The 14,251-nt window shown below is 41.5% G+C and overlaps 1 protein-coding gene across 2 annotated transcripts; it reads right to left on the bottom strand.

Annotated features, from left to right (window-relative positions):
• Positions 1–86: 86 nt before the first annotated feature.
• On the bottom strand, positions 87–13,601 carry htr5ab (5-hydroxytryptamine (serotonin) receptor 5A, genome duplicate b). 2 transcript variants are annotated; one of them, XM_085173171.1, is made up of 3 exons: positions 13,369–13,601; positions 9,408–10,029; positions 87–7,118 (listed from the first exon to the last, which is right to left on the bottom strand). In XM_085173171.1, the coding sequence occupies exons 2-3, from the start codon at positions 9,960–9,962 to the stop codon at positions 6,786–6,788; spliced, it is 888 nt and encodes a 295-aa protein (XP_085029297.1). In that variant the 5' UTR covers positions 9,963–10,029; positions 13,369–13,601; the 3' UTR covers positions 87–6,785. The 2 variants fall into 2 exon arrangements, with proteins under 2 accessions (XP_085029297.1, XP_085029296.1); XM_085173170.1 differs by having other exon boundaries at positions 88–7,118; positions 9,255–10,029; positions 13,369–13,591.
• Between the last annotated feature and the right edge of the window lie 650 nt (positions 13,602–14,251).

The following is a 14,251-nucleotide window of genomic DNA, read 5'->3' as shown; positions in this document are numbered from 1 at the left end:
AGATTGGATGTAAATCATCGCATTGATACCATCAGATCCTGATGGTATCACAGCCATCTTATCTTTATGCATCACATGGCCAACAAGAGCAAGATGATGCTTGAGATCTTCAGGCCACGACAGAGGTGCATGTAGGTGATTTAGGGTGGCATGAAGCATGCGAGTGCAGGCTCTATCCAATTTGTTGCTCTCAAATTTGGTCAGGGCCCACGATTCATACCCAAAGAGCACCACGGGACTTGAACACTAAGTTTGGCAAGGGCACGAAAAGCTCCCCAAACTTGACTAATTCAGCAGTTGAAGGCACAGGCAGTGTAGCCATCTACGGGTTTGACTGCAGAGTGGAACCGGGCAGTGAATACCAGGCAAAAATTGTATTAGCAGTCCTGTTTTCACTTTTGTACATTTCTGTGTTTGTATTATTTTTATTATTTATGTGGTGGCAGACATGCCGAGATACTTTATTTTTCCTGTCTGTCCCACATTCCACGTCCCACCATTTCTCCATCCCTGGTGAGCACAATACCTTCTGCAAAAAAGACTTTTTCTATTATTCACTGGCACAACTCAAGGACAGAAGGGAAGATTGTGACAATATTTCATATTTACTGACTTGGGTGCTCATCTGGAAACTGTACACAGATTTGTGTTCTATCATAATCATTTTTACTGGTCAGACATAAACACACTTAATTTGTTTGATTTAATGTCTTTTGAGTATTTGCAACACACAGTGTACTTTGTAAGCCTGGCAGATATTGATATAAAATGCAACTTGACTGCTTGGCAAAGTAATATAACCACGAGATGATGCTTTTTTTCCTGCCTTTGGGGTCAAATTTTCATAGAAATTTGTGCTGTCAAATAAACAAAATCTACAAACTCATAGTTATTCATTTATACCGCTGAGTTTTTCATATTGCATCAAAAGCTGATTAAAAATTCCTTAACATTTTTTTTCTTTTTAGGTCCAACACAGTGCATCACCAGAGTTCATGTAATGAAATATAAAAAAAGAAAACAAAGAAAGCTAAAAAAAAAAAAAAAATGTAAAAAATGCAGTAAGCAGTGTCCATCCCTTTTGTGGCTTGAGGCGAAAAAAAGATTTATCAGCTTGTACCTCCTCTGGAGTATTTCAGAATTTCCAATTTCTTCATTCTCCCACAGTCACTTCTGTTTTTGCCCCCAGAACCTGAATTAAAAGCAAGCAAAAGGGTGAAGCGGAAGGCGAGAAAGCGAATGTGATGTCATTCCGATCACACATACATACATGTGCTCTCTCCCTCCCTCACCAGGATTTTCTTCTCCGCAGTCCTGCTGTGCAGTTTCCATTTGGATGAAACGGAGCTGCCACGAGTGGCAAGTGGAACAAAAACACACTCACAGAGTCAACAAGAAAAGAAGAGACTGAGTCCAATTTGTTGTTGAGATAAGAGAGTCATGGCAGTATAGGACATCTCGTCCTATCTGGTCACTCTAGCCACACCTCATGCAGTTCACCCATTACCTCAGGTCTGGTCTATTGTTACCAGAGGCTGTGGTGGCAAACTAGGGACAAGCTTCTTTACTGGTAGACACATATATTAGAGTGGAAATAGCAAATTTGAAAAAAAAAAGCTCTAAAATCTTGCACATATGCATAAAATAGCTGTAATATAATAAATAGGTGTTGGTTGCAAGCTCCAATCATTTTTCCATATAATTATATATATATATTTTGCTTTGCTGTGGTAGGAGAGTACATTTAATCACTGTCCACGTGTCATGAAGGGGCTTGCTGCAACTATTACTGCAAAATTCAGTAGCTAAAGCACAGGTTTGCCTTGCCAGAGGTTCTAATCCTAAGTCCGTTTAGGCAGGCCACATTTTCATGTATGCTGTCTTCCTTGGACACGGATGAATATGCTCCTTTGAACAGCAGCAGGCTCTCTGCTGGCGCTCAAATATGCATGCTGGCAGTGGCTCCATAGAGAGTTAAAGACATGCCAGTGCCTGTTTTATAAAATGACCCCAGTGGCTTGGCAGTGATTGAATTCTTACCAAAACGAAAATGCTGCAAAATTCTTTCTTAATGATATTTTCTTTTCCCCAGCTCGCTTTATGCATTATTCCAGGCAAGTGCATGCCAACAGTTAACAAATACCTAGCAGTGTGCCTCGTGGCTCAGCCTCTACAGCTGTTACTTTCATAAATTAAACAGAAGTTGTGAACTTGACTTGCTTTATCTGAAACGGAGTGTTTGTTTGTTTATTGTTAATTTTATCATCCAGGATTTGTGTGCAGCAGAGCATGCGCAAATGAAAAAAAGGTTGACACGGTTGAACATGAAGGTTTGGTTTTTTTTATTCTTTTTCTGAATAGGACACACGGAACAGATGGTAAACAGGGCCACTTTGCATTTCCTGAGCTGGGTCATAACACACACAAAGAAAAGAAAAGAAAAAAAGAAGGGTGAAGAATCTAGAGAGCACTTTTATTGATTAGCATGAAGTCAATCGATGAAAGAATCCCAAAGGATGATATTTACCAAAGAATATCACAACGAATGTAATAACAATCAGGATTTTTCTTCATGCATTTTCTTTATTCATCACAAAATATTGTCAGCTGTTTTTTTTTTTGTTTTTTGTTTTTTTGCACTTTATCATCTTACCACATCAGATTAAACAGGGTAAAAAAGAGAACATTTTATGGCAATGGTGCAAGAAACCTTAAAGATGTTCTCCAGTACTGTGCAAAAGTCTTCAGCCACCCTTATTTCTTTATATTTTGCTTCTAAGGAGATAGACGTTGCTGCAGTTTTTTAAAATGGTCTTGCGAATAACAGATTGTTCTCCAGGCTATCTGAAGATCTTTCAAAGTTTTTTCTTTGGCCATTGGCTGTTTTTTCACTCATGTTCAGTTCAGTCCAGTGCAAGTTTCAGAAGAATGTGTTTTGTTTGTTTGCTTTTCATCAAGCCACTGAACACTGACCTATGAATAATTCAAGCATAAAAAAGGCACCAAGGGAAGAGCCAGTGTTGTATCTACAGATAGCAGACGACTTAGCAAAGAACCAAATTTAAAAGGTGTCATTAGGCACTTTGTTACTAGCAGCCAGTTGCAAAAACTGTCAATCATGTTTCCATTTCTTTTGCTGAATCCATGAATTATGCCCAAAATAACAGTCTGACAGGTAGAAAATAGTGTTTTTGCACCAATGATATGATTCTCAGCTGAAACCTTGGCAGATATTGGTGTATATACAGTGCTTTGTGTCCTTAAAAAATTTGAGGAAACTGACAAAGTGGAGGACTAAATAAGTGTCAGGCCTAAAAAAAACTATTGAAAGCAGATGAACAGTATGTTAAAGTCATGCTGTTAAGAAATAAGGAACAAATCCAGCAAAGACCTGACCTGAGAGATGCATCTGGCCCTTCAGTGAATCCATCTACTCTTCACTGAAACGGTCTTAGCGGAAGAAGCCATTCTTAAGGAAGGGAAAGAGGGGAAAACGGTTCAGGTCTGCCATATTGCACCAGAACTGGACTGAAAATCAGTGGCAGCAGGTCTTAGTAATGATTCAGATTTGAAATTTTTGGTTCAAGTTATCTTCAGAGGTCAGGAGAAAGGTACAATGTCGAGCATCTACAGCAGGGGTGGGCAATTCCAGGCCTCAAGGGCCGGTGTCTTGCAGGTTTTAGATCTCACCTTGGGTCAACACACCTGAATCACATGATTAGGTCATTACCAGGCCTCTGGAGAACTGCAGGACATGTTAGGGAGCTAATTTAGCCATTTAAATCAGCTGTGTTGGTTCAAGGACACATCTAAAACCTGCAGGGACACCGGCCCTCGAGGCCTGGAGTTGCCCACCCCTGATCTACAGCCATCTGTAAAACTGTGGAGGAGCTGTCATGGCTTAGTGCTTGATTTCAGTCAGTGTTGTTGTCGATCCAGACCAAACTGGTGGAATTATGAAAACGGAAAATATTTTGAGCCACAATGCAATATTATCTGGACAATGTCTGGCTTCTTTCAGCACGACAATGATCCCAAACATTAAAGCTCTTTGAAGCAACTGTTGTGGTGATTTGATACAGAAATACAGTTGAATTGAACTGAAACACACTGGCAGTGCAGTATAACTCGGACAGAAAAACACAACTCTGGCCATTGATCGAGCTCCACAGAGCCCGGCCCTCAGCATTACTGAAGCAGCGTGGGATCATCTTGAGGAAATATAGAAGACAAGACAGCCAACATCTAAAAAAGAGCTTTCAGGAAACCTGGAAAACTATTCCTGAAGAAATGAAAAGTTTCCCAAGAGAGTTCAGGCTGTGCGTTCAAGCCAAATATTGACTTTCAAGATCATTAGAATTAACTCAGATTTTGCATTAAATACTGTATTTTCATTTATGTTTGCACATCTCAATAATTCACTGCACCTATTTCTGACGTTTCCTAACAAATTCTTTTAAAAAAAGATGTGGGGCAGCTGAAGAATTTGCAAAATACTGTAGGGCATTTTGTTTTTTTTTAATTGAAAATCCATTTCTCATATTTGATTCCTCACAACACAGTCTATTTCACAAAAAGTAAAGGTTCATTAACCGATTCCACAGTGGGGAATGATTATGTAGAAAATAATTTATGCAGGAAAACAGGGGAGTGATACAAAAAGATCTAAAAATGGAAAACACTAAAAAATCAACTCTATCATCTCTGTGTTTTGTGTTGGTTTTTTTGAGCTGTTCAGGGATGTTGGTCACTTGACAGGTTTACTTACTCTCGTAACCGTCATACTACAGTATAATCAAGTTTAACGCCCCTATTTTTATAGCTCAATTCAATTCCGACTGACGTGTTGGAATCTATTATTGTGATAATGCTTTGGAGGGCTTTGCAACACTCAAAAGATCTTTTGTATCCATCTGTTATTGGAATAGGAGTAAGATGTGATCATTTGTGGCTGCAGCTTCTCAACAAAGGATTTATTCAAACAAATGAAAATAATGTCTTGTGTGGCTATTTTTCTCCGCTTTCATAAAACTCTCACTAGTGTATAGACAAAGTGCAAGAAATATTAGTGTGTAGCTCGTCAGCACTAGAGGACAGAATGCACATTTATCAGCAAGCATGTCTGAATGATTTTTATGTGATACCACAGCGTGTATCTAGCTAAAAAGTAGACGTTTTTCAACAGTTTTCCTAGAGGGTTGTGTACTACAACTCATCTTTTCTATAATTAGATAAAATCCTTTGCTTGAGATGTTACTGACGATGAGTATTTTGATGTGTTACAGCACAAAATCCCCAGCTGGTTCTCAATTTATCATTTATGAAGTTCAGCTCGCTCGGCTCTACCCTACTTTTCTGAAATTTTATTCCAGCTCTACTTTTTAATCTCAGCAGGCTCACACATGATGAAATTGTTGACAAGCACGTTAACACGCATTTCTCGTTAACAAGCTTGAAATGAGCGAGGCGGGAGAAAGCTAACATGTAGACAGCGCCATACCTGCTGCTGCCGCCGCAGCACAACCAATTTATTTTCCTTCTTGCGGACATATTAGCTCAGTCCAGCTGTGAGGTTACTTTCTCTAATAGACAGACCAAAAAAACTGAAAGACTTTTCTTTCTTTTTTCTTACAAACACAGTTTCTGGTTTTCATTATAGACTACATAAAAATAGATGGGACCTCGGTGTTTTTATGGCTAATTTATGCTCGCCAGATTGGTCTCTTTGCACAAAAAGAGTGATGCCGCTACAGCTCCTTACCATCTATGGACCCAGTATGCTCGCCGTAACCTTTAGTGTTTTTCCATTGCCGCAAAATCGTCATACGGCAAGCGTAAACGGATGCAGCTGTGCGATTTCTGTCAGTACACAAAGTGACCAATTTGGCAGGTATAATGGGGCCCTTATATAAGTGCTGAGGGCACAAGTACTCGCCACAGTGTTCTCCTGAACAACAGGTGTCGGCCTTCAGAGAGAACCTCCACTGCAGTGCTGGTATAAGAGGAGACGTCAAAACCAGAAGCAAAGAAGCCTCCCTCTGTAAAATCTGTGAATCGCCAAGCTTCTGTACTTATATATCATTAAAATGCTGCTAAAAGACTGATTTGTGTCTTGACCCTGACTGCGGCACCTGGTTACAAAAACCCAGAGGTACTCGAACAGCTGAAACAACACCAAAGGGTGTGCCAGCACTGATGATGACACTTTTGGCCCATGGTGCCATTCGTGGCTGTGAGAACTGTGTCTAAATGCGCTCTCATAGTGTTTGAATTCCTTAAACCTGCATCTTTCCTACTGGCCAGCAGCGAACAACTTCTCTGGTTGTGACAAGTAGTCAGACTGTACAGCACTCCATGAGAACCCACCCACCCCCACCCAATGTACACTTGAGATACAGGCTCAGTAAGCATTTCGCTATTTTTAAATCCTCTCCAAAGCAGCATGGTGTTCATTTTGAAAATTGTGGTCCCATTTATAGCAAAAATAGACAATAACGCTGGGTACGGTTTTGGGCACTGCTTGCATAGCGTCCTGGGGTTCAGGAGTCCCATCCAACACTTCTGCCACTTCTGGTTTCCAAAAACCATACTTGCAGTCACCAAAACACTGAACTCCTCACTTCAAAACATTAGTCTACAGCCCATTATGGTGACTGTTATATACAGTGTTAGGCTACCATCCACCTGATAGTGATGGAGTAGCCGACACAGATTCGTCATGAGAAGTAGGCTAACACTGTGGAGCAGATGCTGGTGTAGCGTGTCGGCCAAGCTTGCAGAACGGCTTATCGCTGCCTGGAAAAGAGGTTCCTCAGGGCATTGTTGTAGTTCTTATTGAATGCGGTGTATATAAGTGGGTTAAAGAAGGAGTTGGAGTAGCCCAGCCACAAGAAGATGCTCTTCCAGATAGGTGGGATGTCGCAGGAACACAGCGGGACGATGAGCTCGGTGATGAAGAACGGGATCCAGCAGAGGACAAACACGCCAATCAGAATGCCTACCATCAGCGCAGCCTTCTTCTCCTTCTGCTCGCGCCACGTGTCCCCATCTGTCTGGAAGGTCACGGTGGCGTGGCGCACGGTAAACACCATCTGGGGCTGCTGTGTCTCCTCTTTTACCTAGGAGACAGCCAATCAGGAAATAAATCACTTAACCCATTGAATTATTAATCAATCTGGGAAATCTGATTAGGTCTTAAATAAGCAAAGCAATTCTTTTACAAAGCAGGTCAGAGATAAGTAAATGTGGAAGTGAAAATGTTGAGGCTGCTCAGCAGAAGATGGATATTAGGCTGGTGGGGAAATGATGTGTGGATCAGCTGGTTGATCAACAAGCCAAAGCTTATTCTTTCATTTGACACACACACACACACTGAGAATCCAAAGCCAGAGCCGTGTTTTAATCTGCAGTTTCCAGAAGCCCATTTTCTCCATTTTGCAAACACAAGCACAGCCGGGAAGAGAAATGTCAACATTTATCCTCTGACTTTCTCCTCTCTTACTGTCGCCTGGTGGATCTCAAGGCCGACGTTATTTCTTGTTCATCCGGTTAAGTTCAGGTCGCAGCATTTATAAAGACAAACTATCTGTCAAAATGTGTTGGAAGAAAAGCAGAAAGGACAACAGTCTACACTGTTGTGTCCTGTACAACATTTAAGCACGAACCTGCACTCCGGTACAGGAACTTTTACTCTCTGGAGTAAATTTAGTTGAATCAATACAGGTCACTGTACAATATAACGGATGAGATAGACGAAGCAAATCCTTTTACAGCAGAGGCCAGGAGTTAAAAGCATATTGCCGCTGGCATGGGGGCTTATAATTTAAGAAATGGTTCAATATAATAGTAAAAGATGCAGCTGCTAAAATGGGCACTTATATAACTGCAAGTATGCCTTTATATACAGCAGGTGAATGAGTCTAAGATGTGTAAAAAGTTCAAGTTTTTTCTTTAGTTCTTAGGTAAGTTTAAGCGATTGCATGAGGTAAATATCAGCGTATTAATTTAGAATCTGTTTCATGAGTGCACAGGGACAAGAAGCTGGCTTACAGCTAATGTTTGTGCAGTTATTTTATGTTTGGGCTAAAATATAAAATGCTGTCAACACAGTTTGACAGTAATTTTTTACTGAAAGCTTGAACACAGTCCAAAAGACTGATGCATTAGGATTTGTGGAGCCAAATAATATGGCTTTTGGCATCCTCAAGTTATCTGTGCAACTAGGTCAGGAATCTTACCTCAGTGAACTCTATTTCTGGTGCATTGTGTGTTTATGCATGTGTGTGAGTGGGTGTTTTTAATGGATCAGTGTAGGAAGTTTTTTTATCTTGGATGCTGATGCCACTGCTCACATCATACATCGGTGCAGGCACACTGGAGGGCTCGGTGTATGCTTGGAAATGATTAGAGTAAACTTTGACGAAATACTCAGAGACACAAAACGTAACCAGTGGTGGATATGTCTGTGGAAAACAAAAATCACAAATTAGACATATTCCGCATTGTATAATTGCTATAGCTGGATGAATGATTGTCTGTGTAATGAAACTTGACAAGAATGTTCATCAAAGCAATAACAGATGTGGATAATTTACTGGGTGATCGGCCCTCCTTGACCAAGAGTTAATCATTTTGTCACGCTTGCATAACAAATGTGTATTTTGAGGAATTGGGAAACTTATGGACATTACATAAATGAAATTAATAAATGAGATAAATAAAATCCCAACACTTTGCATTTTTTTTGTTTTTACTTCTGTGGCTGCTTGCTAAAGCCTGAGAATCCCTGGATGCTAAATGACTTTATAAGTAGCCTTTCACAGTTTAAGGAAAAGGATCGTTTTTGTAAGACTGTAAAAGTAACATAATCTATCACTGATGTGTTATAAATCTAAGTGAAAAGAAAACTTCCCTGATTAAATGTTTGCTTAATGGAGACCTTTCATATTTGCTGATTATAATAACACCAAAGCCAGATGCATGTTTCATGAAAGATGCCGGAGTATTTATAGTTTTCTACCATCTTCCTACGCACATTAACAGTCTGATGGTGATGAGCAGGAGGCTTTATGCTCACACACCGGATACTTATGTTTCCCTGATCACATCAGAGTAATTTATCAGCCAATATGAAAAATAACCGCACAGGAATCCATATTTGCAGGTCAGGGGCAATAGCTGGTTGATGAAGGAAAGGGAGAGCGGTGATACTGTAACCTACGTGAGGAATTATTATATAAAATTAAAGTAATTACCTCAGCCATGGGTGTGATTGTGTTGGACTTGCGGGAGCCAATCCGAAATTTGGCAGCCTTGTAGATCTTCCAATAAACAAAGAGAACCACACAAAGAGGGAGGTAAAACGCCCCAAAGGTGGAGAAAATGGTGTAGGAAGGCTCCTGGCTCACCTGGCACTTCATCCCCTCTGAGTAAGTCTCTCCCCAGCCGAAGAGCGGTGACAAGGAGATGATAGAGGACAGCAGCCAAGTGAGCGCTATCATCACGTTGGAGATCTTTTTGCGTGTCTTGAGTGTGTACTCCAGGTGTCTGGTGATGGACCAGTAGCGGTCCAGCGCAATGGCCGTCACGTTCCAGATGCTGGCTGTGCAGCAGAGCACGTCGAATGAGATCCACACCTGGCACAGGACGCGCCCCAGTTTCCACAGTCTGCCGTTCAGCTCGTGGACTAGGCTTAGTGGCATGACCAGAGCAGCCACCATCACATCTGAGATGGCCATCGAAGCCACCAGGTTGTGGGGCACTCGGTGAAACGTTCTCACCCTCAGGATGGTGACCAGCACCAGCAAGTTCCACACGAAGGTGGCCACCACCAGCATCGCCAGTAAAGTGAGAGTGAGAACGCTGAAGACAGAAAAGGGGCGGTAGATGTTTCCTCCGGAGTCATGGCCGTCCAAAGCTCCAGTGAAGTTGACTGTGAGCGTGCTGGTGTTAGGGTACGTCATGGTAGCTGCTCACAGCCCTGCAGCCAAAGACGATTCGGCAACAGCGTCTGCAGACAGTTCATGCATTCTGCAGCAGGGCGAGAGAAAAAGACACAGATTTAAACCTTAACAGTGCCCTACACACTAAAGGTTAAAGATGCAGTGCTCAAATAATTAGTAGCTTTTACTTCTGGGTTTGCACGAGTGTGCAAATGCACCAGTCTGCACCTATGTGTCATTGACCAAAGCGGTAGTTCAGTGATTTGTTCACAATAGTAAAAGGCACTTGAGCTCCTCATTTCAGTTGTCGAGCAACCTGCCTACAACTTTCAAGTGCAATTTCATCTGCTGTTAAAAAGGCTCAAAAGTACTCGGGGACATCTCTGGTTCAGGAAAAGGCCATAAATATTCAGTTTTATCATCCCACTGCTGTCCTTTGATTTCCATCAAAGTCAGGCCTGTTGCACAATGGACAGTTTTAAGTGGAGTCGTTGTTGCAGACTCCTTTGGGAAGATCTCATTTTTAATTGAGAGATGCCACCGTTAAGCATTGCGGAGCTGTGTGCTTTCTGTTGTCGCAGGAAGGGGAATCTGTTTCACTTTAAACGAGACTGTGTGGTTGAGAGACCCTCCGCATTACCATACAACTATCTCAGTTTCAAGCTCGGAATGAAAAGATTTGACATGCCAGCTCTATCAATAGATTCACAGGAGAGGCTCGGCGAGCTGCTCTACACAATTTTCAGCAGTGCAGAAACAATGAATCCTAAAACACCAGCCACTTCAACTCTGACAGCTGGCTGTTTGTAAAGTATTGATCTGTACAGCTCGCAACTACTGTAAACGCTCTGAAGAGACCAACTCCCTCACCAGAGAAAAAGTTTGATAAATGGCCACATTACCAACAAACTTTGAAAATATACAAACGCATTTGCCTAACATTAAAAATCTATACTGGTTTGTTTACCCACAGGACTGTGGTATGATAGCCAATACACATCTGACTCACAGGAGCCTCATTTTTGGCAGCATCTCTCGGGGCAATAATGATTTCATGCATCGTGTTTTGGGACACATATTCAGACAAACCTAATTTAGCAATGTTAATTTTAGTCATTAATCGTGAGTCCTTATTTATACATTCACAGTTTGAATTACTCTTCCTGCTTTAGCATATTCCTATGACTTATTCTGTCTTTCGGGAATCCTCCCAAGCTTTTTAAAAGCACAGATCACAGTTTCTGAGTTTGACCCAGTGTACCGGAGACATTTAAAGCAGATTTGTACCTGTGATGTGGAATATTGAATAAAATCATTCATTTTGCATGGCTCTTCTTCTAGCTCGGGTTTTTTTTACAAGGTCTTGAAGCAAAGTGTCGATAATGACCACAACTAATGCACATTATGCTGCTGAAATAATTGGCTGTAACTGAGGTTTTTTTTTTTATTAATTTCTTTTTAATTACAGAATTTAATCAGTAGGACGAAAGTTTTCTGGCTGTTTGGCTGCATTACTTTTGGCTATATTATGAAACAATCAATATGATAAATAAGCTAAAGTTTGCCCAAATTCTACCTTTTTTCCTGTAGTACAATCAACCAAGAAGGGTAACTAAAATAAACTCTGTGAAATGCTTCATTCATGCTTCTACACCCAAGGGACCGTGTCAGATTGAGTTACCTTTTATCAATCACTGGGCTTTATGAGTAAGGCCCGATGGGTAATAACAACACAGGCCACGTCTCTATCAGTTTCTATACATAAGTGACATGTGACACCGTCTCTTAGCATCACAATCCATCCCCTCTAATCAAAGGTTCCACCTCAAGCACACCAATGGGCTCTGTGCTCTCTCTTCTCCCCGCTCCTATTAACAAGCCTAATAGCCATGAAATTGGACAACTGTTATGAAAGGAAGAGGCAATCAAAACATGCAGCATTCGGCAAAGCAATGCTGCAGTTTCTCCAGGGACATCACAGGCCAGGTGTCTCAAAAGACGGCTGCCACTCACTCAAAGTCTGAGGCACATGGCAGAAAGAATAAAAAATACAACAAATGCAATTGTATGTGTAAGCATATGGGAGAAGAGCGAAGAGTGAGACACTGGCAGAAAAGTCTAAGATAGCAAAATCAAAGCATGAGAGCTGAATCGATCTCGTTTTTAATGTTATTTCACACAGCTGTGTTGGGAAAATGTCAGTTCAGGTCAGATGTTGTCTTAATACTTGTGCCAGCTGGTTCACTGAGCATATGTGCTTGCCATCCTTTGGGGATTTTACTTGAGAAAAGATCTGTCTGAGAAGATCTGTACACAGGGTACTTTGTGGTAGGAGGACCAAAGAGAAATGATATTTATAACCGTGACGAATTTTCATGATCCTGACAGACCTGCGAAAGATAATGCAGTTCAAATTAACAAATCTATCTGCATTTGAAATCTGTTTCTGAACTTCAGACTCTTTTGAAGGATAACCACACTGCAGCCAATACTGCAGCAATCAAGAAGCCATTCCTTTATTTGATTGGGGGCAGCAAAAATAGGAGAATGCCTTTTATACGTTTGCTAAGATTGCTTTTTATTGTTGCACTTATTTCTGACCTCCTGCTGTAAAAGAGAAAGAGTTTTGCTCGCCCTTTATTTATGCTGCTTCTGATAATATGTGTTTTTTTAATACTACTGCAATCAGCTTGCAATTTTAAACAATATATTCCCTGGATTGCTCCAGAAACAGAGTTGGGTAAGAAAGGAATTTGTTTTGTTATTTTCATTTTCATCTTCGTGTCCAAAAGCACTTCCACAGCCTTTTGATTAAATCTGCAAGAGTGTGGATGACATACTCGTTGTGTTAAGCTCGCCACTCTGAAACTGTTGTATATTCATTTGTTATACAATTTTCCCCATGGGGAATCTCGGAGCTGACATTTGGAGGTGTATGGAGGGGAGCTATGTAGATGTGTCCTCTGACTTGAGTGATAATAAAAGCACAAGGCAGCATATAGCAAACCTCTAAATCTCTTGTGCGTTCAGCACCTCTACCATGATTTCATACCAGTCTACTCTCTCTTTCTCTGTGGGTCTCCTGTTTTCCAAATCCTCGGATCACATGATCTTTACAACTCTTTATGTGGTTCTTTGAAATTTACGGCAATTTGACAAAAACAATCAAACTTTACCATTTTAATAATCACAAATCTCATCTCAGTGGAGATCACTTGTCCCGTGAGGTTTCCTATCTGCGCTCGTCTCTGCTTGCAGACGATAATCAAGCCAAAGACACTTGTTACACATCACCTCACAAAACGCGTCCCCACTTTTGAACTCCAGTGTAAAAAGAAATTATAGCCCCGTTGCTTGTTAGAAAAGAAGAAAGGGGAAAAAAAACCCTGGGCGGCCAATGATTCGTATCAATTCATTGTTAACTCACCCCGTTGCCAGATACGCGTCCAGCACAAGACCAGCTCTGCTCGCTCTCCATCGTATTTCACTTTGCTGTCTGTCAGAGGAGTGATTGAACCGCCTCGCTCAGTGCGGATGACAGCAGAAGCACACCTCGCACTGAGGATACAGAGGCGCTGGAATGAACCACACTGGTGGTCTGGAGGGGGAACTGAGTGCACTCAAATGATAAGCACTGGCTTTCCGGGCGTGCGAGAGACGTGCGCGCGCGCACGTTTTTACGAGGGAAGCGCTTTATTTTGAGATGCGCGTGGCGCGGGAGAAGACGACGTCTCGGGCCCGTCAGAGTTTTCATCCTGCTCAGAAAACATTCCCTCTCGCTAATTAGTCTTACTCTGCAGGGATCAGATGTGGCTTGAGGAGACACGGCTCATGCTGCTTTATGATGGATGATATTCGTGCCACCACCACTCCCGTGGCATTTCCTCTAACCCACACCATCTTGATTAATCCATATTTCGCGGAATGTAATTCAGATCCAATTTGTGTGCAGGATCGCGGCTGTGTACAACTTGTAATCGAGTTTCTCTCGACTGGGCTTTGTGGAATACCCACTGGGAAACTTCATTTGTCCCGCGAAAATGGCCTGAGAAAATGATTAATTTAATTAAATCATCACAGTCAGCACCAGAACACTGCGAGGCTGTTTAGCCGGCCATCTGTCACTTAAGAATCTATTGGTGATGGTTCCATCCGGATACAAAACAGATTTTCTTCTTAATGGTGATTGCCTGCGAAAAAATAATAGAGCTGTAGGTGGACAGAGAAAGGTGCTCCCGTCAGATTTTATAATGTCAGGCTGTGAATGAGACTGACATCAAGCTATCGAGAAATACATTAGAAGTCGTCTG

This window comes from Neolamprologus multifasciatus, chromosome 9, assembly GCF_963576455.1.
Source record: "Neolamprologus multifasciatus chromosome 9, fNeoMul1.2, whole genome shotgun sequence".
NCBI classification, from domain to species: Eukaryota; Metazoa; Chordata; class Actinopteri; order Cichliformes; family Cichlidae; genus Neolamprologus; species Neolamprologus multifasciatus.
This window is presented reverse-complemented; position numbering and strand designations above follow the sequence as displayed.

What these genes read in the sequence shown, in the direction of transcription:
- htr5ab (XM_085173170.1), bottom strand. Translation starts at nt 9,962, where the DNA reads ATGACGTACCCTAACACCAGCACGCTCACAGTCAACTTCACTGGAGCT. An exon ending in CAATCACACCCATGGCTGAG is followed by an intron (nt 7,119 to 9,254) that starts GTAATTACTTTA and finishes GCTGTCTCCTAG; the next exon opens with GTAAAAGAGGAGACACAGCA.